This window comes from Protopterus annectens, chromosome 17.part0 (assembly GCF_019279795.1).
Source record: "Protopterus annectens isolate FY-2018-M chromosome 17.part0, PAN1.0, whole genome shotgun sequence".
Classification (NCBI taxonomy): domain Eukaryota; kingdom Metazoa; phylum Chordata; order Ceratodontiformes; family Protopteridae; genus Protopterus; species Protopterus annectens.
Genome location: NC_056751.1, coordinates 757,493,327 through 757,518,364, shown reverse-complemented (window position 1 = coordinate 757,518,364; position 25,038 = coordinate 757,493,327). Strand labels below are relative to the sequence as shown.

The window sequence follows — 25,038 nt, the reverse complement described above, 5'->3', positions numbered from 1 at the left end:
ATCAAAGATATACATTCGACAGCTGACTCCGAAGTCTGTGGAGCCAGTGTCCGAATTTTAATAGAGGTGCTCGGAGCCGATGACTTTGGCTCCGACACTCTCGAAGACTTGGACCCCTTCAAAGACTTGGATACCAATTTAGCCTTGCCAAGGGCCTCCTGAAATTTGGGCTTTAATGAACCCCTGTCTACTAACTTCCTGCGTCTCTCCATCATGACCCTCCCACTGAAGGAATGACAAATAGAGCAGTCCTTCTAAGTATAGAGGGCCAAGACAGTAGACGCAGGAAGAGTGGTTATCCATGATGGACATTTTCTGTCTGCATAGACATTTCTTAAAGCCTGATTTTTGCTTCTCAGACATGTTCAAAAAATCAGACATATACCTATAAAAACCTGAAAACAAGAAAAAAATTAAAGGTATCACTACACACAAAAAGAGTATGGACTTAAGCCTTTCTTAAAGAAAAAAAACACCTGTTAAAAAGACAGGATAATAGGCCTGAAAATTGCCTTAGAAAAAGTTATAAAATAATAATAAGAAGAAGAATATATAACTCCCCCTGCAACTACACTAGTAAAAGACTAATATATATATATATATATATATATTTCTAACTATTTATACTAATAAGGTAAGTTATAGAAAACTTTGAAAAATAGAAAAAGTTTACTGGCCCGAGCTTCTGCGATGCATCTGCTGCCGCGGCAAACTAGATCTGAGGGTTAGCACTAGGGGATTGTGGGATAGGACTGTGCCTCAAGCTTTCTCAAGATGCAGAGCTGTAGAAGTGGCCGTCTCGGAGCCGAGGATCGGCTCCGAACCCATGCATAAGAACAAACGGCGAGATTGAACAATTTCACATTAAGTCTTAGGAGTTGAAGGGAGCGATAACTCCTTCTCTTGGTAAACAAAATAAATCCACTGGGCCAGCCAACAAGCTAGTATGACCTTAGGTATCGCTTTTCCCAATTTGACTTTAGAAAAGAGAGAAATAACAGATCAGATTTTCTGAAAGATTTTGTCTGATGTAAATAAAAGCACAACTGATGGCAAGCATTTAACAAATGTAAATTATATTCGGGTCTATATTACATGATCGAAACCTTAAATTATCCAACATCTAAAGGTCGATCATGAAATATTCCACATAGGGAAACAATGCCATTGGCCAAATAAAAAAAAAAAGTTTCAAACAGAAATGAAGTGGGTGGCTTCACCCCAACACCCCCCTAACTAAATATACCATTTCCGAGATCACCCTACAGCAGAGAAAGAACAAAATCCGCTTAACGGCCAAATGACTCATTTCCCTGTGTGGAAACAGCTGTTCGCAATTTTCACATTTTGACATTTAGTGGTCGACCTTTAGGTTTTTGATAACCTAAGGTTTCGATCACGTAAGGAACCATTATATTCACCCTTGTTTGAGACATTTGGGAAAAAAATGGGCAAATATATGCCCTAATTAATGCATGATTATTTGGAACTCACTAGAGGGAGAAAACATGGACTGCCTCTTAAGAACACTGTCTTTGTGAAAAAATAGATATGGAGGTTATGAGGAAAGGGCATGTAATTTAGAAATTCTGACAAAGGTGAGAGCCACAAAAACAAAGTCTTCAGAACAGGAATCTTATATGAGCTTTAGCAGCAGGTTCAAAGGGAGGGCTGCCAGAACCTGCAAAACAGTTGTAATATCCTCCTGAGGAAGTGGATCTCTAAGCAGAGGGTGAGGAAGAAAATTGCCCCACAGAAAAGCCTTGGATAACCTAGGAGAATCTATAGGTGTATGTTCCTCTCCCATATGGAAAGAAGAGACTGTGGGGAATTCAACCTTGACAGTGCAGTAGCTGGCCTTGAAAATATTATGCCAGAAAATCTAGTATTCCAGGGAGAGAGGCTGGAAAAGGGTCAGTGTTTTTCTCCATAACCAAAAAGAAAAACTTTTCCATTTGTTCTCATATAGTTTTCTGGTGGAAGGTCTTTGTGAGTAAGATAAAATGTGGGAAAAGGAGGAGGAAAACCTGGATTGTCCAACCATCAGTGGGATTGGAGAAACCATGTGGTTAATTTGAGGGCCTGAATGTTCAGATAGGTGACTAAGTTTGGGTCTGAGCCCAGCACCAAGGGAGGGTGAACTAGATGAGGCCAGAGGAAGGGAAACCACACAACAATAAGGGAGGGTATGAGAATGACTTTGACCTTGAGTGCTGATGCTTTCTGTAGGAACTTTGGGATCAATGGTACTGGGGGAAAGTCATAAAGGAGTCCCGGGGTCAAAAGTGCATTAGGGCATCCTGTGTTGACTCCCCCTCATAGGGTATTAGAGCAAAGAACTTGTCACACTTGGTGTTTATGGTAGAAGCAAAGAGATGGCAACAAGGTTGGCCCCAGTGGCTGAAAATCTACTTCGTTACCAATGGATTGAGGGACCATGTGTGAGGGGATAGAATGCATCTGCTTCAACCTGTCCACAAGAATGCTGGACTTCCCACGATATGCATTGCTGTAAGAAAGGGTGAGAAGATATCACCCTTTGCCAAACTCTAATGGCCTCTTGACACAAGGGGTAAGATCTGATTCCTCCCTGATTACTGATGTACCAAACCACAGCCATATTGTTTGTTTCAACAGAAACCACATCCAAGGGAAGAGCGTCCTGAAAGGACTGCAACGTTAGGAGGACTGCTCTCATCTTTAAAATACTGATGTGAAACTGGCCTCTGTTTGAGACAATGTACCCTGGACAGTCCTTCCCAGATAATGCTCCCCCACCCTAAATGGGAGGTGTCCAAGGTCATTGTGGCCTGTTGGGGGGGAATTAAAGGGCATCCCTGCTGATGATATGGAGAACTTATCCACCACTGTATGCGAGCCCTACAAATGTTTGTGATGATAAGTGGATGGGACATTGGATGTTGTCTGATTGGCCAGTGGATCACCAGGATACCCTGAAAGACTCGCATATAGAACCTGGCTAATGGAAATAACATAACAGAAGCAGCCATGAACCCTAAAAGATGAAGTATCATCCCGTCAGGTAGCTTCTAGTAGGACAAGACTTGATGTGCTTGTTGGTGGAGGGACAAGATCTATGTTTGAGGTATCTTACTATCAGAGATCTTGTCTCTAAAAGTGCCCTGATGAATTCCAGAAATTAAACTGGTTGCAGTTTGGATTTCTATAGACTGGCTGTTACTTCCAATTCATTGCGTAGGTGGAACAAGGAGTCCCTGGCTTGAATGAGTAGATCTCTGGAAGGTGCAGTGGTGAACCATTCATCCACATAGGGGAACAATCTGAACCCCTACAGTCATAGCTGAGATGCCACTATTGCCATGTATTTTATAAACATCCAAGAGAGTGTGGTGAGTCTAAAGGGCAGAGCCCTGAATTGGAAGTAAATGGTTCCCATCTGGAAATAGAAATATCTCCTGGATCACCTGCCCATTTTTATGTGATAGAATATGTCCTGGAGATCTATCAAATACATCTAGTCATTTTTCCTCAGCAGTGGAAGAATGAACTGAACAATGACTATATGGAACTTTGTGTGTTTAACAAACTTGTTTAAGTGACACAGGTCCAAAATTGGCCTTTGGTCCCCATCTTTCTTTGGTACTAAAAAGAAGCTTCAGTAAATGCTGGATCCTTTCTGGTCTGGTGGGACCTTTAGTATAACTTGATTGTTTAGAAGCCTTTTTATCTCTAAAATAGCTTCCTTTCTTTGTGAGGGTGGAACATCAGGAATTTTTCTGGAATGTAATGGAGAGGAATGAAAAGGAATAAGGTAACCTCTGGAAATTATTCTCACCATTCACTTGTCTTGAGTGATGGATGTCCGGGTCAGTTTATGTAGAGATAAGCACCCCGACTGCTTCCAGTGTGCAACATTCAGGCATCCATTCAGGAGTGCTGGAAAGGCTTCTCAGAGAATGGACCTCTAAAGCCTTAGTTTTGTGGACAACCTCTGCCTCTCAGGTGATGTTCATTATGTGAGGTTCCCCTTCTGCCATGGACAGCTCATTCTCCAGGAGAGTCAGGTGACATTCCCTGAGATTTTCTGAAACCATATCCTCTTTCCTGCCTTCTGATTTCTGAAGACCGTCTGATGAGGGGTCTCTTGGCAGACAGAGACTTGCCATTCTTTCCACTCTAGGAAATCATTTCCTTCACTTTTGGATGAAACAAGGTGGATACATCATAAGGGCCATTGACGAAGGACATTGTAAAGTTCTCTGCAAAGTTGCATAACTGTATCCAGGCATGTCTTCTAATGGAAATGCCCATTCTAGCTGCTGTAGAGGCACCCTCTGTAGCATTAGAGATAAGGCACATAGAGGCATTGGATAAAGATTATAGGGTGGCCAGCTGAGAATCAATAGTCTTTTTCTGATCCAGAGTCAAGGTTCCTGGGAGAGAATTGGCAATATCTTTTATTGCATCTCTCTGAAAATTAATGAAATGTGTCAAATAATTAAGTGCTGTCATCCAGAAAGCAGATGAGACATAGGTCCACTTCCTAAATCTGTCTAAAGCATGTGACTCTCTGTTTGGTGGATGGACAGAGGAGCTTTCTTCAGCAAGCTTCTTCTTGGTGGCTGCCGACACAATCATGCAATCTACTGCAGGACCCCTACTCCAGTGTGCTCAGTCTTTCAGAGCAACCCAGAACTTATCAGGCTTCTTAGGGATAGGTGCAACTGTGTTGGTACCTTCCATGTGCAGGATGAGATCAAACAGTGGGAGGGAACACTCAAAAAATAGATGGGGCAGCACTGAAAGCCATGAGAAAGACTAATTCCTCAGGAGAAGGAATTTGGGAAGACCATCCTCCTTTCTGTCTAAGAAGTTCAAGAATGTCTCCAAATGGCACATTCTCAAGAGAGAATTGGGGGAAACCTTCTTTTTCATTGAAATCAATGTCAGTTTATGGGAAACACAAGTATAAGAGGAGAGGCTTCCCCAGGAGAATCCAAGTCTCTCCATTTACACCCGTGTTTACTATGAAACTCCTCTTCAGGTTGCTCAGGGGAGGGCTCAGAAACATACAAGATCTCTCTAGGGAGAGCAGTTTCAAGGCATTTCAGAACTGGCTGTCCTGACATAAGACTGGGGACCCTGGGAGATCCTATGGGGGTGGGATAGATCCAGGTCTGAGACGGAAGACCTTACTCTGGGTTGGGAGAGTTCTTTTTTGAAAGATTCAAATGTGGAGCCCAAAATGGTTCTGGGGAGTATAACCTTTGCAGCCAAAACCCACGGAGGCAGCTCAATACCAGAAACCATTCAACTCATGTCCAAGGCAGTTACCAGAGCCAAACTATCTAGCGCCAAGATTCCTAAGGGGAAGAAAGGATCCAAATACCTTGGATTTGATCCCAACCAATTGGAGTCTGCACCAGTGTTACAGCTCTGTGACTCAAATGGCTTTGATAAGATTGGAGATGACTGAGTCAAAGAACTCACTGGGGTCAAAGTAGTCTAAGCGCTGATGCAGATCTACTCTGGGATAGAGTTGGATCCAAGCATTCTGATCCAAAAGATCAAACTGGAGAAGGAGCCGACAAGGAGTGATGTGGGAACTGGTTCCAACACATCCGACAGCACTTGGAGCCAGAAGTACCTCTTAGTGGATGGGTCCAAAGAAAGCACCTCATCATCCTGTCCACATCTGCTTCAGTTAGGCTCTGACAGGATCTTACTGACATAAAGGATGAGGCTAAAAAGAGGGGCCTGGATAAGTCTGGCAACCTGTCTTGTAGGACTGAGACCTGCGTATGAGAGAGACTGGCTCTGAAGAGAACTTAGGAGAAGTCGAGGTTCCAAAAAGGATCAGATTTGAAAACAGCATTGGATAAAATGTTTCCAGGACCTCAGTGCCAGAGGTGACAAGGTGGTCAGTTCCAGGGACCTTTTCCTAGGAGATTTTGGTTTAGCCTTCTCTGAAGGTTTCTGAGTATCCTTGTCAGATGCTCTATGTTTGTCCTGTTTTTTAGAAGATGAAGCAGGGGAAGAAGATGAAGAGACCAACTGCTCCCCAGAAGCAGAAGAGGGTTTTTCTCCAGAAGTAGGTTGAAGACTCTTAAGTATTAATTTGTTTTATCTTTCCATTACAGCCCTTTGGCCAAAAGTCTCACAAATGGAATAGGATGCATCAAGATGTGAGGGGCCAGAGCAGTACACACATTTATCGTGTGCATCAGAATTAGGGAGTTTATGTGTACATGACATACACTTTTTAAATGCATATAACAGCAACTGTGACAGTAAGACAAAAATTACTATCCTAACCCTAACCTAAAACTATACCAACATTATACTATACTATACAATATTATACTACACTATACTATGCAAATAAGAAAAAAAGATTTTTTTTTAACTAATTAGAAGTTATGTACCTACCATAACGTTCCATGTTAGTTGTCTTCTCTCGCCTTCTTTCTTGCTGGATGGGTTCGGAGCCGATCCTCTGCTTTAGCTCGAGAACTCCTTTTACCAGCTCGAGGCAACCCTATATCCCATGATGCAAGGCGGAACTACCTCAGATCTCGTTTGGCAGCTAACTAACCTTGCTAAAGACTATCCTAACAGAAATAGGAACAATGGTTCCTAAAAGAAATCCTCCTAACAACGTACCAGAGGAAACAATCTAATAGGAACTCTCCAAGATCTGTCCAGGCCAGGGGAAGGAGGAGGACTAACAACGTTATGGTAGGTACATAACTTCTAAATGTTAAGTTGTCAATCTCGCTTCATTCTTGCTGGATGAGCACCTGTGTCCCAGGTGGCTCAATGGAACAGACTCTTGAGAACTGTGGAACCAAAACTGGCCCTATCTCTAGAGGCCAAGTCCAACTTGTAATGAGAGACAAAGGTATGAGGTGTGGCCCAAGTAGCTGCTGCACAAATGGTATCAATGGGTAGTCTATCCTGAAAAGCTGCAGAAGTGGATAGACTCCTGGTTGAGTGTGCTTTTGGCTTAGAAGATAGCTGTTTGCCCTGAGAGAGTACACATAGGAAATAGTGGAAGTCAACCATCTGGATAAGGTCACTTTAGATACTGGAAGACCTATCCTGTTTTCTGCATAGGAGACAAATAATTGGTCCGATTTTCTGAATTGTTTAGTTCTATGCAAATAGTACCTGAGCTGACGATGGACATCCAAAAATGCAGTTTCTGTTCAGCTCTGTCGGAATAGTTTGGGAAAAGACTGGTAGATCTATAGATTGGTTAATGTTGGTTTGAGATGACTTTGGGAAGAAAGGAAGGGTTAGTTCTTAATGATACCCTGTCCTTATGAAAAACCAAATAAGGGGCGGATGCAGAGAGCTTGAATCTCGAAACCCTTCTTGCAGAAGTGACAGCCAGTAAAATATAGTTTTCCAGGTCAATAACTTCAAAGAACATGAAGCAGACGGTTCGAAGGGAGGTAGTATCAAGGATGCCAACATTAAGTTTAGATCCCATTGCGGAGGAGGATGCTTTATAGGTGGTTTTAGGAGGAAAACTCAAAGGCCTTGCATAACCTATGAGACATAATGTTATTGTCATGCAGGCCAACATGATACTTAGAAATAGCAGCCAGTTGTACTTTGACTGTAGATGACGAGGATCCTGAATGAAAAACCTCCAGGAAATCTAAAACCGAATGTACAGGAGCAGTAAAGGGGTCAATATTTCTGGAATTAAACGGCCACTTGCTAGCATAAACAGTCCTAGTGGACGACTTCAAGGAAGAGAATAAAATGTCTGTCACTGAGTCGCAAATCATCGGTAGCCTGGCTAGGGTAGGAAGTGGAGCAACCAAGCAGTGAGGTTGAGAGAATGAATGGCCCGGTGCTGCTGACCCGATTGGTGGATCAAGAGATCGGAACTGGGTCCAGATGCCAGGGCTGCACCAGAAGGTGACGATGCAGAGACGGAAACCAAATTTGTCGAGGCCAATATGGGGCAATGAGGATCAACTTGGCTCTCAAAACGGTGGCTTTCTGAATGACTTGTGGAATCAGGAAGGAGGAAAGCACAGAAGTCCCCGGGCCAATCCTGGGTTAGAGAGTCTCTCAGAGGTTGGCCTGGAAGGGAAAGAGAGTGAAGAAATCGGGCACTTGTTGTTTTGAGGAGTAGCAAAAGATCGCAACAAGGAGTGCCCCACTTCAGAAAAATCTGATCCACTACAGATTGATTGAGAGACCACTCGTGAGGCATCAGAATGGATCTGCTCAGCCTGTCCGCTAATAGGTTGGACCTGCGGCGGATGTGCCTTGCTATCAGAAACCCCTGAGAAGAGATCGCCCACTGCCAAAGTCTGAGAGCTTCTCGACATAACGGATAGGACCTGGTCCGCCCTGCTTGTTGATGTACCAGACTACGGACATGTTGTCCGTCTGTACTGCAATAGTCCCCGTGGGAAGAAAGTCGTTGAGGGCTTGCAACGTTAAAAGCACTGCTCTCATCTCCTGGACATTTATGTGCAGATGGTATTCTATGGGTTGCACGTCCGTGGACCATCCTGCCCTGATAATGCCCCCACCCGATCAGAGAGGCATCCATAGTGACTGTGGCAACTGGAGGAGGGAATAAAGGGTCGGCCCTGATGAAGAAGAGGGAAGATATCCACCAGTTCAGATGAGCTCGCACGACTGTGTTACCAAGATTTCGTGCCTCATCGGGAGACTGTGGTACGACCACTGCGTGAAAAGCATCCACTGCAGAAGACGATGTGGAAGCGAGCCAGTGGTAGAAGAACAATGGCCGCAGCCATAAGACCTAGAACCTTCAGTATAAATCTGGCTTTGATCTTGTTGCTTTGCAAAAGAAGCCGAACAAATTTTGGATGTCCAGAATTCTTTGATCTGTTAGTCTGGCTAACATTTTACGGTGTTTAATTCTGCCTATAAAGGTGATAGATTGGCAAGGCAGCAGAAGACTTTTCGAAGTTTACTGAAATTCCCAAACTCCTGCAAAGCTGTAGAGTGTAGTCTCTGGACTGAAGAAGCTGACACTTGGTGGTGGCGGAGAGGAGCCAGGTCCAAATAGGGAAACACCTGGAATCCTCGGCCTCAGATGAGCTGTAACCACTGCCATGCATTTGGTAAAGACTCTGGGGGCTGAAGTGAGGCCAAAGGGCAGGGCTCTGAATTGGTAATGACTGGTCCCTAGCCGGCGAGAAACCTTCTGGAGCGTGTGATAGTACGCATCCTGAAGGTCTATAAACATCCAGTTGTCCTTGCCCAGAAAGGGCAGACTGGACTGAAGCGTGACCATCCGGAATCTTGCCTTCTTGACAAATCTGTTCAGATTGCACAGGGCTAATATTGGTCTCCAATCTCCCATCCTTTGGGGACCAAAAAGAATCTGGAGTAGACGCGGATCCTACCTGGTCTGCCGGCACAGTCTGGACGGCTCATTTTTCTAGGAGCTTTGAAACCTCCTGTTCTGCCAAATCCCTTTGACCGGGTGAGATGTCTGGAAGGGATTGAAGAGGTATGGGAAACCTTCAAGGGGATTTTGTAACCCTCGGATATAATCGACTGTACCCACATCTCTTGAGATAGGGATTGCCAGGCTACTGGGTACAGCGAAATCCTTCCCCCGACTGCCTCCAAGGGTGGACAGTCGGGCAACACCTCAGGGATGCTGAAAGGGCTTCTCAGGAAGAGACTCCCTGTTGCCCTGGTTCTGAGGACCCCCCCTGCCTCTAGGGTGGCGTCTATTATTGTTACCCCCTCTGCCTCTGGGGGTAAACTGACTACGTGTAGCTCCTTGGGCTTTTTGGAACCACATCTTCCCCCCCATCTGACCCTTGGGGTATGGTCTAGAAGGAGTGGAAAACTGGACTCCAACGGCAGAAAGAGTTCTCACACCTGGTCAAGGTATCCTTCACCTGAGGTCCGAACAAAGCCGAACCATCAAAGGGGGTATTAGTGAAGGACGCCTTAAAGTAATTACAAAGCCGCATCCAGGCTTGGCGTCTAAGAGCAACTCCTGTGCCTGCGGCCCTGCTCGCTCCATCGGCCGCATAGGATATGAGCCGCATGGAGGAGTTAGATATGGAATTCAGGATAGCAAGCTGCAGCAATCTTTCTGAGCCCCAGCAGCAGAAGGATCCTGGACTACTTCTCCCAGTTCCTTGAGAACATCTCGTTGAAGCCTGGTGAAGTGACAAAGATAATTCAGCGAGCATAGCAAAGGTCGCTGAAGAAAACATCCGCTTCCATACCTGTCCATGGTCCTAGAGTCCTTATTAGGAGGATGGACAGGTACTGAAGATCCGCCAATTTCTTCTTAGTGGCAGCCGCCACACCACCATAGCATCCACCCTGGAAAGGAACTGTTTGTCCGAAGGGGCCGTAATGAATTTGGATGGTCTTCTGGGGACAGGTTCCACAGAATCTGGAGCTACGAGCCACTACCTGCATGAGTGGGTCGAAGGCGGAGACCAGGAGGTGGAGGGTCGGAGCCGCCAGGTATACCACTCATCCTCGGAGGGGTCAACAATTCCCCTCTGTTTGAGGAGCTCAAGGATGTCTGAAAAGAGACAGGGACAGTGGGAACCCTCCGACTCATCTAAGTCGGTATCAGATGTAGTAGACTCAGGGAGTCTGTGTGTTTCCTCTTACCGTCCTCTTCCGGGGTTCCCCTGCAGGATCAGGAGAAACCTCGAAGAGGAGGGGAAACCTGGGGCGATGGATCCCTGGGTGAGCAAGAGGTTGGCAAGAGGCATCTGCAGGCACTGAAGAGGGAGGAGCTAGAGGGATGGACCGTTGACCAGGCTCAGAGGCCAGGACACTCCTCATCACCTCAAAGGCTCCTCTCCCGGAGTCGGAACACACCGCTCAAGAAACAGGAATGGCTGGCTCCAAAGAGAGAGAAGGGGCGCCGAGCGGACAAGGGTCCGATGCCACCCTCGGAGCCGACAGTGGAAACCCGGATCCCTCCAAGGAAGGTCTCAAGGAGGAGATCGAGCGAGAGACAGCGGAACCCGGAGATGTATCGCGGCCACAGTCGCTGTCCTGAGAAGCTCCGGCTCCGAACTGCGGTGTGGAGTCGGAGGAGGAAGTTCAAGGATTGGGGCTATAGCCAAGTCTGTTGAGACGGGCTATGGAGCATTTGGGCCAGTGCCTGAGACTTCAACAGCCTGCTTACCACCCTCTCTAAATCATGGTCAGACAGCCTGGAATCTCAAGATCGGCTCCGATGGCTCGCTCCGACAAAGAGGAGACCCCGAGTGGATACTCAGTATAGAAGGGACCAGGATCTCTTACGGTCGGAAGCCATCGGGCGAGTCCCCTTGACTCAGATGGGCGAGGATAGGATCTCTCTCGATGCCTGAATAAAGTCGGCGGGCTCCAGCGGGCCGACAAGGCCACAGTAGTCAGGGTATCAACCCACTAGTTGAACAGTAGATGTATCGGCTCCAGCCAGTCGGCTCCGATGGAGCCGAGCTACCGGAGGAGGCTTGGACACTGTAGCCTGAGCCTTCGGTGGTTTAGAAGGTTTTCCTAACCCTAATTTAGGAGGAGAACCTTCTGGCTTAAGTAAGCCTCGGAGGATACGTTTATTCCTCCTTTCCTGCAGGACTCTCTGGCTAAAAGCATGACATAAAGCACAGGAGTCCTGCAGGTGCAAACAGGAGTGTGACCGTCTGTCAGAGACATTTTCTGACAGCACTGGTCACACTTCTTGAGACCTTGCCTTCCTTAGACATCCTAGGAGGATGGAAACACAAACAATCCCAACAAACACACAAATTAATCCCTTACACAAACACACAGGAAGGGAATAACCAGTGGGGAAGTAGGCCTGACTAAAAAACTTTAGACTAAGATTATAAAAAAGTTTGAAAACAAGGGAAAAGGGTGGGCTGTAACTAACTACAGACTAAACTGACACTAAAAGGGAAAAATAAACCCCTAACTACTATTTTTCTTATTTTACAAAGAAAAACTTACCTTAGCTGGCAAAGGAGACCTCTTTCGCTAAGAGGCAAACGAGATCTGGGGTAGTTCCGCCTTGCATCATGGGATATAGGGTTGCCTCGAGCTGGTAAAAGGAGTTCTCGAGCTAAAGCAAGTGCGGATCGGCTCCGAACCCATCCAGCAAGAATGAAGGCGAGATTGACAACTTAACATCAAAGGTTATAAGAGACCAGAGGGGGAAGGAAAAATATGGACATAGAGAAGGCACTTATCTGAAGGAAACAAGAAAAGCTAAATCATGATAATATCAACCACTACACCAGAGCGCCAAAGATCATTCCAGCACAAAAGCAGCAAACAAGATCTGAGATAGTGAGTTCTCTGCATGGGGATTATGGGTAGGGGAGGAGCCTAAGCATCAAATCTGAAGCTTTAAAGTGGCCAAAGCCAGATCTGAGGTTGGATCGAAGATCCATCTTTTGAGGAATGGATGGAAAAGACAACATCGGGTCACACGTATTCAGCGATGATACAAAAAAAAAAATACAAAGAGCAGAAATATGTTTAAGGTAACAGTTACACATCATTTTAAATAGATTTATGCATAGTTCTTTGCGTTACTGCATAGTGAAAGAAACTTTCCATTTTGCTTCTCTTCATAATTGTAGTTTCTTTTTCCCAAAGTAGCCCAAAAATAGGGTCTATATTAAATCACCGAACGCTTAAAAATGCGAACAGTGTTTAATCGACTCTATGTAAGTGAAAGCTTACAATGTCGACGTGTCAGAACAGCGATTTTTTTCCCAAGGGAAAAAAAATCGCTGTTCCAACAAAAAAGAAAAATCAAGTACAAACATTACATTAAGTGGGGGGCTTCATCCCCTACACCCCCCTTCTTAAATATACCAACTCAGAGACCGCACTACAGTGCTGAAAACGGCAAAGTACTGAAGTGGCCAAGTAAATACTTTCCCAGGGAAAGAATTTGCTTAACAGCCGCTTCGATATTTTCCGTTTTCAGTTCGACCAAGATGCATTCAAAAGAATGCACCTTTGGTTTACTAATATAGACCCCACAAATACTGGAGTTGGCCTGTATCCAATGAATACAAATAAGAGAGCAGTTAAATGTATCTTCCCTTTCTAATAGATAACGTGACAGCTCTTGCCCATAGGTGGCAGTAGCACTGAAGTACAATAAAACCAGCTGTGTACCCAATGATAACGCAGTACCTTCACCACTCAGGTTTTACTGCCTCAAAAAGCTGTCCTTCTTGAACCCAGGACAGCACTGTTGTGAGTGCCCATTCTATAAACATGCTACCGAGGCTGTTACATGGAGCTGTTGCCTGGAGTAGTAACACAGTCCTCAAGGAAACTGATACTTCTGTGTGCTTTCCTTGGTACAATCATTTCTAGCTTCACCCATGTTTGTATATTAGTAACACTTTACAGTTTCAACAAGATCTTCATGTATGTTTTAATTTATCTTTGTAGAGATAAATGAAGGTAATTTACAGGACAGCACCAGACATTTCCAGAATATGACTGATGAAACAATCATGGTACCCAGTGCAGGACATAGCAAGAAATGTAGATTACAAATGTATGTATGTATATAAAGAGAGGAAGAGGGAAACTGTTGTTAAATGCTGATGAGATGCACTCAAATAAACATACTCCACTACTAATTCAAAGAGATGAATAAACTGGGTAAACATGCACTCTCTCACCATCTTTCCCTGGAGCCTTGGGGTGCTGCTTCGTGAGGTGTATGGAGGCTGGGGTGTATAGCACCTCTCCTGGTACAGACTCAAATGCTGAAGGAACAGAAATATGAGATATGTCAGCTTTATCACCTCAGCCACATTCAGGCATTAAATATGCGCCATACTACACTGTTGAATATAAATTAATGAAATCACAAAACTATAGTTATATTTGTACTCACCATAACAGAATCATGAAAACAATCTCCTACATAAGCTATTACAAAGGAATAGTCACACTTTATTGAAACTGGATGAAAACTGTCAATGCACATTTGACAAAAAGAACCACTGCAAATGGAATTTGTTTTTTACCTTCCACTGTGCAATTATGTTTAACTTGACTATATTAAGAGATGGAGTGAAGATGCGCAGTTTCTTGCATTTGTTTGTGGACTGGGTTTAATCTGCTCTCACAAAAAATTGCTTTCAAAGTTGTCACTGAATGAAGTTTCTAACAACTTGTTCCATTTGTAAATGACTTTGCAGGCACTGCTGTGAGGTAACTGCTGGGCAAAAAAGTGTAGAAAACCTTGCTAACTTTAATTTCTTGCAAAGAACAAAAGAAAGATAGTGCTTGACAACCAAAGTAATACAATGCCAAGAGGATGATAGAGGGAGGAAAGAAGCAAGAACAAAGAAGAGACAGATAAGTTAAGCAATAATGCCCAACACGGTGTGTGTTAATATGCAAATAAAACACCCCCAGGGTGTTCTGAGGCCAGATACTGCAGGTGGAGGGCCTCTATACCCATGGAAAGGCATTATTTACACATTGACACACACCCTGGCAGGCATTGTGCTTAGCAAATGGGCTGTCAGCAAAATTGTTGTGTTTTACTTATTTATTTTTTATTACTATATTATTATTTTATATTTTTGATGTAAAATATTTCCTCCGGCTAATGTTTAAAACTTGTTGTAGTATATGCAAATGGTGTTGGAGGAAATATTTTGCATCCAGAATGTAAGATCTTCAAAAATATCCAGCTGTTTACCTCAAATTTTGGGTCCCTTACTCATACAATTTGTTGGCATTCATTGGGGATTGAAATCACTAAATAATGACATACATTTGAGGTTCAGATTTTATTTCCTTCGGAAAATGCATGCTAACATAAATCCTGTTATTCTAGCAACTTTCTGATTTTATAGGCGCGGTATTTAAAATGCATTACTTTGTTTGTGCCTTTGTCTCCCTTTTATTTTAGGCTTTATCCAGATTTGTTGAGCTAACAGGTTGAGAGGTATGCACACTCCCTAAAAGATAAATAATGCATAGTCATCACATTAGAGTTTTGTGAGGTTTGCCACAAATGCCTCACTACATAATTATAAAATCCCCTTACAGTTAAGGAGACTGTAAGTACTCTGGAGTATCAAGCCACACACAAAACTTTTTTCCTGCTCAGAAGTCTAAGTAAGGAAGTCAAAAGATGCGAGATGGACTCAAAGACAAACAAGCCAGATTGCCATCAGATCCCTACAGGTACTGAAAGAACAGGTACAAGACCACTAGCACAGGAAAACAAATACTGCAGGAGTCAGGGCAGAGTGCTTAAAGATTAATCATTTGTTTTTCCCTCAATTATCCAAGGGCACATACTTTATTACGTAAGTATGAATACTGGCAAATACAGAAGACTACAAATCCAGAAAACTCTATCTCTTTGCCTAAAAATCAAATACATTAACATCTTTGTGTGAAAGCACAGTCAAATCAAAAGCAAGTTTTTACCAGACTCTGCAACAGCCCAATTAATTTTTTAAATTGGGAGAGACAGCATCTGTATAACTGGTACATATGGACTTTCAACAGACCTTATATATTGCTCAGCTTTTTCTTCTTAACTGCTGTTGCCACTGCTTGATCAATCTCACTCTCTCTTTTTCACACAAACACACTTCCAATTTCATGCATGCAAACATGCACACACACACACACAAAGACACACACACACTCACATACTCGAACACACACAGACACACACACACACACACACACACACACACACAGAAAAATAAGCACACACACACACACACACACACACACACACACACACACACACACACACACACACACACACACAGAAACATACACACACACACACACACACACGCACACGCACACTGTTCTTATCTTTATAATCTTTCTTTTAATTTTACACTCGCTAAACAGCAAAAGCACTGCTTAGCAACTGTAAAATAATTTTTCAGTCAATCTCACTTTCACATACACTTACACACACACACACACGTTTTTTCTTATTTCTTTTCTACACTCGCTAAAAGCAAAAGAGATACTTAGTAGATGTAAAATAATGGCACAGTTAGCTTCCTTACAGTCTGAGCTCTTATACATTAACACCCTGCTGGAGAACAGTCATTCTCCAGTCAGAGTGACAATGTACAGGCTGACAATTCTCTAACGTCTGTTACTACAGCCTACCTTGAAAACATATGGTGGACACACAAAAAACTGTGAAACCCTGCTTTGAGAAGGATTCCTGTGAAGGTGTCACCAAACAGAAAGTCATAAGAAACAGAAGTGAAGTTGAGAGAAGATCAAGGAGTAGCAATATACATGCGAAGGAGGTAATCCACAAAGGAGCAGCAACAAAAAAAGAGTTAAAGATGAACATCAGGAAGGTGCACCACCAAAGAAGCCATTCATCTAACTGATCCACCATGAGTCACGTGGGAATACTAGCGAGAATCCAGAGACAATAATGATGAAGGGGAGTCTCATGAAGACTGTTGCCACAGAATTTTCTAATGGGTTGCTGGTAACTCCCGTCAGAGACTGCAGAGATAAGTAAATTAAGATAAGTCAAGAATGCACCCATCTTGTAAGAGATGCATACACCCTAAGTGAATAGAGAGACCTTTCTAAAACTGCTTTATCAACATACAGACAGTTAAGGTGCTGAAAGTCCTAATGTCCAAGCTTTGTGTCTGTCTATATGCACCTGCCTCAGTTCTTACTTCATTCCTTTCTTTGAAAGTTTCAAATAGATTTGAACATGTCAAATAATGACTTACACTTTACCACTGCCTTAGGAAGTGCACTCTAGGGTCCTACACCCTCTCCTTGATTCAGCATTTCATACCTCTGTTTTGAACCTTGCCCTTCCACCTGCTAACCACATTTCCTTCCCTCCCCCACCATCCCTCTTTAACTATATGTTCCTATGTGTTCCCACATTTCCTTCCCTCCCCCACCATTCCTCTTTAACTATATGTTCCTATGTGTTCCCACATTTCCTTCCCTCCCCCACCATTCCTCTTTAACTATATGTTCCTATGTGTTCCCACATTTCCTTCCCTCCCCCACCATCCCTCTTTAACTATATGTTCCTATGTGTTCCACATTTCCTTCCCTCCCCCACCATCCCTCTTTAACTATATGTTCCTATGTGTTCCCACATTTCCTTCCCTCCCCCACCATTCCTCTTTAACTATATGTTCCTATGTGTTCTATGTGTTCCCTGTCATTGAAGTACAAGCAGTTCTTACCCACTTTTCTTTCTTTTCTTCTGGAGTACTTGTGCTCACTTGTCTAAGAATCTCCTCATATCCCATCCCTGACAATCCCGGGAATTCTATCAACATTTTACATAGAGTACTGATCCCTGCGGATTTATTTCAGTCATAGCCTGGGAGTACAAATCGATGTAGCACATAAAATGGCAAACAAAATAAGATATGACTATATAAAAAGCACTGAAACAATTAGTTCTTTGTACAATATTTAAAATACTTTACATGCATTCGATAAATCCGACTCTACCATGGGAATTGTATTGGAACTAATTTAAATATCTTTGACATGGTCTATTAGTGTAGTTTGGTCAACAAGTTCAAATGCTTTGGTAAGGCCATTGAAAAATGGCACTTGTGAAAAGTTAATTGTCCATTCCAAGCAAGGTGTCATTGGTAAGAGTTCCCATTGCTAAGGAAGTGCTGCAGCCTGACCATTAGCCATGCTGCTTTGTTGATATGAGGCAGTATTGGCTGACATATTGAGTGAGTTAATTATAGTTTATTTTCTTCTAGAGTTTTACCTGGGATTGCTAGTGAGCTGAATATCAAAGGGGTCTGTAGGGGTACATTTCATTAACTCTGCACTGTTATACCAAACTAATTTCCAGTCTCCTATGTTGTCACCAGAAAGGCCACTGCACTACTTATGCTGCCATACCAATGTCTAGAACAACAGAAGATGCCTTCAGCATCTCTACATTTTATGCACTAAACTAAGCATCTTATGGCTGCACAGCATGAGCCAGCTTAGGAGTGTTTATGGCTCCAAGTAGTTCTGTTTTGTCTTCCTATGTTATGTTTTCTGTGGAATCCCACTACCTTAGACCATATTCCCAAATTTTATGGAAAATTCCATTTACTGAGAAAAACTATGTAAAACATCCCTCAAATGCAAAAGAGAACAGTCACAATTGTCACAAGTCTTACAGGTGACTAACAGGAAACGGAAGGAATATGATGTCCGGAATCTCACCAAGGGGATGCAATAAGCCACAATGTCACAGCCTTCCAGTCGGGGAATAGAACAAAATGGTCAGGAATCTCACTGATGGGATGCAATAAGCCACAATGCCACAGACTTCTAGTCAGGGAACAGAACAAAATGGTCAGGAATCTCGCTGAGGGGATGCCACAATGTCACAGCATTCCAGTCAGGGAACAGAACAAAATGGTCAGGAATCTCACTGAGGGGATGCAATAAGCCACAATGTCACAGACTTCCAGTCAGGGAACAGAACAAAATGGTTAGGAATCTCACTGAGGGGATGCAATAAGCCACAATGTCACAGCCTTCCAGTCAGGGAACATTAGAAAATGGTCAGGAATCTCACGAAGGGGATTCAGTAAGCCACAATGCACAGCCTTCCAGTCAGGGAACAGAACAAAATGGTCAGGGATCTCACTGAGGGGATGCAATAAGCCACAATGCACAGCCTTCCAGTCAGGGAACAGAACAAAATGGTCAGGAATCTCACCGAGGAGATACAATAAGCCACAATGTCACAGCCTTCCAGTCTGAGAACAGAACAAAATGGTCAGGAATCTCACTGAGGGGATGCAATAAGCCACAATGTCACAGCATTCCAGTCGGGGAACAGAACATAATGGTCAGGAATCTCATGAATGGGATGCAGTAAGCCACAGTGTCACAGCCTTCCAGTCAGGGAACAGAACAAAATTGTCAGGAATCTCACTGATGAGATGCAATAAGCCACAATGTCACAGCATTCCAGTCTGGGAACAGAACAAAATGGTCAGGAATCTCACTGAGGGGATGCAATAAGCCACAATGTCACAGCCTTCCAGTCGGGGAACAGAGCAAAATGGTCAGGAATCTCATGAAGAGGATGTAGTAAGTCACAGTGTCAGAGCCTTCTAGTCTGGGAACAGAAAAAAATGGTAAGAAATCTCACTGAGGGGATGCAATAAGCCACAATGTCAGAGCCTTGCAGTTGGGGAACAGAACAAAAAAGGTTAAAGACAAGAACCCCTCTGACTCCACAGTCTCATGCTATGAGTTTACATCTCAAATCAAGGTTCACAGCAAAGGAGTAAACATTCATAAGTATACAGAGTGGTTGGCAAAGGTCCAAAGAAAAGTTACACAATAAGAATATATACAAGGACCACTGTTTCCACTGACCTGATGTCCTGTGATAAGTATGCAGATGGCTGAAATAAAGGAAATGGCAGACAAGGTATGAGGGTGCAACCAGTACACACATCACACTCCTCCCATGCTGACACTTTACCTTGTTATTCTTTTGCAAATACATGACAATTGTGGCAGGATTGCACTTTTCTCTCCTTTTTACATATTTTTTCCATCCTTGATATTTACTTGCTGTTTCATTTTCTGTGCTTGTCTTCCTTCATTTCCTGTTGCATTATACACTTTCCTTTCTCATGTTGTGCTTGTCTTCCTTCATTTCCTGTTGCATTATACACTTTCCTTTCTCATGTTGTGCTTGTCTTCCTTCATTTCCTGTTGCATTATACACTTTCCTTTCTCATGTTGTGCTTGTCTTCCTTCATTTCCTGTTGCATTATACACTTTCCTTTCTCATGTTGTGCTTGTCTTCCTTCATTTCCTGTTGCATTATACACTTTCCTTTCTCATGTTGTGCTTGTCTTCCTTCATTTCCTGTTGCATTATACACTTTCCTTTCTCATGTTGTGCTTGTCTTCCTTCATTTCCTGTTGCATTATACACTTTCCTTTCTCATGTTGTGCTTGTCTTCCTTCATTTCCTGTTGCATTATACACTTTCCTTTCTCATGTTGTGCTTGTCTTCCTTCATTTCCTGTTGCATTATACACTTTCCTTTCTCATGTTGTGCTTGTCTTCCTTCATTTTCTGTTGCATTATACACTTTCCTTTCTCATGTTGTGCTTGTCTTCCTTCATTTCCTGTTGCATTATACACTTCCCTTTCTCATGTTGTGCCTGTCTTCCTTCATTTCCTGTTGCATTATACACTTTCCTTTCTCATGTTGTGCTTGTCTTCCTTCATTTCCTGTTGCATTATACACTTTCCTTTCTCATGTTGTGCTTGTCTTCCTTCATTTCCTGTTGCATTATACACTTTCCTTTCTCATGTTGTGCTTGTCTTCCTTCATTTCCTGTTGCATTATACACTTTCCTTTCTCATGTTGTGCTTGTCTTCCTTCATTTCCTGTTGCATTATACACTTTCCTTTCTCGTATTGCACTTGTCTTCCTTCATTTCCTGTTGCATTATACACTTTCCTTTCTCATATTGCACTTGTCTTCCTTCATTTCCTGTTGCATTATACACTTTCCTTTCTCATATTGCACTTGTCTTCCTTCATTTCCTGTTGCATTATACACTTTCCTTTCTCATATTGTTCTTGTCTTCCTTCATTTCCTGTTGCATTATACACTTTCCTTTCTCATGTTGTGCTTGCCTTCCTTCAATATGACTTCCTCTTTTCATTGATAACCTGCCTCATCTCTTTCTTTGGTCCAGCTAGTTGTCTCCTCTTCAGATACTTTCTTTCTCTGATACACAATTCCTCTCCCTTCTTTACTCCTTTCTTAATATAACTCCTATATTATTTTCAGCTCCTGCTGTGCTTCTACTTTCCTGTATTTGAAGATGTCTTTTTTTGTGACATTACAAAATATTACTCCAGGGATAACAAATCACAAAGTTGCACAATCCTTGTTGTCCAGCATATCTCGTAGCTCACCTGGTGTCACCCTATCATGATTAGGTAGAACTAGACAGAGGATATACCCCTTCCTGGGTGAGGACCTGATTCTTTCTTGAGACTGGCTTCTCCCGCCAAAAAAAGTTATGTACTCACCATAACTTTCCATCTGTGTTATCCATTTTCATTCTTCCTCAACTGATGGGCTCGGATAAGACACTCAGATCTGACTTGGCCAGTTCTAACAGATCCTCAGAGCCAAAATTCCTCAGCTCCTCCCTTTCCCCTTAATGCCCTTCCAGACTAACATACCACAGATTGAGTTTGCTGCCCCTAGGTATAAAGGGACCACATTTTAAAAGGTTAATAAAGATAGAATAAGAAAAGGATGCTGGAGCTTAAACTAGGAACAAAGGTTTAAAAGAGAACTCTTAGCTCTTTCCAGAAGCAAAGGGATGGAGGCAGGTGGGTGGGAAGTTAAGGAAGAATGAAAATGAACAACAAAGATGGAACATTATGGTGAGTACTTAACTTTTTTATCTGATGTTGTCCTTTTCATTCATTCCTTCCTCAACTGATGGGACAGAAGTCCCCAGCTAATCAGACCTTGGGTGGCCCTCATGGAAGGATATTACAGAGTACTGTGGAGCCAAAGTTAGCATTATTCCTCGAAACAAATACAATTTGTAATAAGCAATAAAATGTATTTATTTTATTTAACATTTGTTTATCAGGAAAGTCTGACTGGGACAGGGCTCATTTTCAGCACAGGCCCAGGGAGAAATGCTCCAAACATGTCTTTGGAATGTGTGAGAAAACCGTAGCACCCAGAGGAAACCCATGTGAATGCAGGGAGGACATGCAGACTCCACACAGAAGGCACCCCAGCTAAAAATCAAACCTGAGAACCTCTTGCTGTGAGGAAACAATGCTAATCACTGCACCACTGTGCCACCAGAGCATTAAAGGGGTATATCCTCTGTCAAGTGAGTATTATTCTAAGCTGAAGCTGCACAGATGTCAGCTATGGAGGCCCTTGACCAAAAAGCTGAAAAGACCGACATAGACCTAGTGACATGAGCTCTAGGAGGGTTAGGCAAGGATACTCTTCTTTCACTACAGACAAAGGAGCTACAGTAAGTTAGCCATTTGGCCAGAGTAACTTTGGAAACTGGCTTGTCCAATTTATTAAGAGAGTAGGAAACAAACTTTTAGTTATGTACTCACCATAACTTCAGATGTTTGGGATCCATCTTACATCACATTCTGATGATGGGGGTTCCTCGGCTCCCCTCTCTCTACCTCGCACGCGAGCCAAGCCTCTTATTAGCTCTCTATTAGCTGAGCTTACTATATTCCCCACCCCACTACTCCCAAATCCTCTAGATCTATTTTTTCATGCACGCATGCACTTATAACATGCACGCATCGTCTATATAACATCAAAGATGAAAACAAGAAAAAACAGTAGTTCAATCTCCTCAAGCTCAATCTCCTCTGGGTGGAGAAGGAGGGGAAGGGGAGTTAGGAATGGGAGGAAGGCTGAACATCTGGAAACAGGGGTGGTAACATGATAAAAATAATTAAATGATCTATCTTGATCCTGGCCTGCTGATGGGACAGCGTCTACCACCTAGCCCCTAGGGTGGCTCACTGGAAAACACCTGAGTAACCACAGGAACCAATGATGCTCGCCGCCCCAGATGCCACATCTTAGGAATAGAAAATGAAAAAAAAGTGTGGGACCAAGTAGAGTGTGCTGGGTTGGAGCTCCTCAGAAAGCGCGCTGCACAAATCTCAGAAATAGCGAGTTTAGCTAGAGTAGTAGTGGGTTTGACAGATGTTGTAAGTTTGAGCTTTGAAGAGGAGGAATAAGCCTGAGTTATGCACTCTCTGAGTTTAACAATAGTAGGTAGCTTTTGTGATGGTTTTGCCAGTTTATTATCTTGAAAGGGTTTTAACTGATTTTGAGTTTTTCTGTTCTTTGGTCTCCTGTCAGAAGAAAGCGCCAATTGCCTGAACATCCAGCATTGTAGGTGAATATCCGTTTGTGTGAAAAATTTTGGAAAACTGGTAGCTCTAGAGATTGTTGGAGACAGAGATTAGAACAAACTTTTGGAACAAAGGATGGATTAAGGCTTAGGGAACAAAGATACTCTATCAAAATCAAAATCTCATCTCTGGTGGCTTGATAGATAGGGCTTGAAGTTCTAGAAACTCTTCTTGCAGAGGTAATTGCAATTAAGAAGGCACAGATATTTCAAACTCATAAGTCAAGACAGATAGTTCAACTCACAGAGAAGCCGTCTAAGGAGGGGAGAAAAAAAGGTTAAAAGTACCGCAGGATGAAAACTGGGGTCTTAAAAGCACAGCACACCAGGGAAAGGGTAAGCATTGCACCTTTTCAGAAGCATTGGGCTGTGGTTCTACTGACAATTTGAGATCGCTGGACTCGTGGACTCCACTGAGGCTAAGGGCTAGTTGGAATTAAATATGGGAGATAAAAGAAGGATGATAAAACAAGGATGTTAACAATTTCAAGGGTCCTCTCTTCTGAGCCCATAGGGGTCCTCTTCCACTTACTAGCTTCAGATTTCTTACCCTTGGGTGTACTTGTATACAATTAAAAGTGTGGGAACTGTGGGGGTCCAAGGTGTGATTCTGAACTAAAGGGTCCAGTGTAGAATGCATACTGCTAGCTGTGTGAAGAGAGCCATTGGTTGGTCTTGTAAGTGAAAAGATTGGGAAGCTGTTAGGATACTGATGAAGGGAAAGGTCCGAGTTGTATCCAAAACGTAGGGGACCCCAGAGCATATTTTTAGGTAGGGGAACCAAGAGAGATGATGCTAGTCCCAAAGGATTAGGAATCATTAGACCCCAATTGGGAAGCTTTCTGATAACTTTTTAAAGCATCCCCCTTTGTCCAAAAAAGCTGCTGCAGGCCTGCCGTGGACCTCTGACCAGAGGTAGAGACCTTTGCAAACCTTGATTTTGCACAAGGAAAAGAGGTCGCAGCACTGGGTGTTGTAGCAGGTTGGGGCTGGTCGCAGCAGAGAGTCCCCAGGGACTCACACTGGTGGAGAAAAGAAGCTTCGCTCTGTCCTGACTCGTGAGGCTAAAGAATTTCTGTGCTCAGTCTGTCTGGCATGCAGCTGGATTGCCTTTGGGTGGGTTCTACACCCTCCAGGCCCTCAGCCACTGCCCATTCCCACACCCTCATAGCCTCTGCAAAGGGGGTAGGATCCTAGACCTCCTTGTTGTTTGTTGTGGAGCACTCACCCACCAATGAGAAAAACCTCCAGATTTTTGTAGGGGAGAAGTAAAGCAAGAATTCGGCTTGTAGGGACAGAAGTGATTCCTCATTTCCAACACATTGACTGATAGCACCTACCAGCTTGTGCCCTCCCCACCCGCCTGGGAGGCATCCGGGGTCAAATCCCCTACCGTGGGAGCATAACAAAAGGTCAAGTCCCACATGATTGCATAACAAAGGTCTTCCCTGATTCAGATTGGATGGCAGAAGCCAGTGTGTTGAAGTCCCGCTTGGTTGAAGAATCAAAAAGAACCATTGCTTGTGGGGAGATCCTGAAAGCACTATTGTGTCGCAACACAGCCACTGAAGAATCTCAACCGTGGGCAGACATGGAACTAAAGGCTGTAGGCCGGCTGAACCTTTTTGGGGCAGAGCCAACTTGGCTGGGGCTTTGGATGTAGAAGCAGGGTCCTTTGATGAGGGAGTGTGGTGTTTGTATCATTCATCTGTAGGGAAGGAAACTCCGCGACTAGTTTGCGCTGAGCTATCTCAAAGACTAGACTGACTATCAGTGGAGAGTAATTCAAGAAGTACTTGACCAATGGTGAATGTAATTCCCAGGTAAGTACCCAGGAGATGGGTGGTGGAAGGGTTCTCTCCAGTCAGGGAAATGGTGGTGGCAGTCAGGAGCCAGTCATCAGAGTAGGGAAGTCCTTGAACTGGTGGAGCACCAGGTGAGCAGTCACTGTCTCACACTTGAGGAACAAAGGATTGCAAATTGTGGTGAGACCAAAGGGCAGAGCACAAAGGAGTGAAGCTGCTGTGCTGATGGGCTGTCTGAGATCTAGTAGGACTTGATGACGTGCATACAAA

The 25,038-nt window shown here is 43.5% G+C and overlaps 1 protein-coding gene across 6 annotated transcripts in view; it reads right to left on the bottom strand.

The window, feature by feature from the left end:
- Positions 1–25,038, bottom strand: part of PLEKHA4 (pleckstrin homology domain containing A4) — a 2,050,101-nt gene that overhangs the window by 676,851 nt on the left and 1,348,212 nt on the right. For all 6 annotated transcript variants that reach the window (XM_044059475.1, XM_044059472.1, XM_044059474.1 and 3 more), the window contains one exon: positions 13,662–13,748. In XM_044059475.1, coding sequence (XP_043915410.1) covers positions 13,662–13,748 — 87 coding nt within the window. The remainder of the gene's footprint in view (positions 1–13,661; positions 13,749–25,038) is intronic.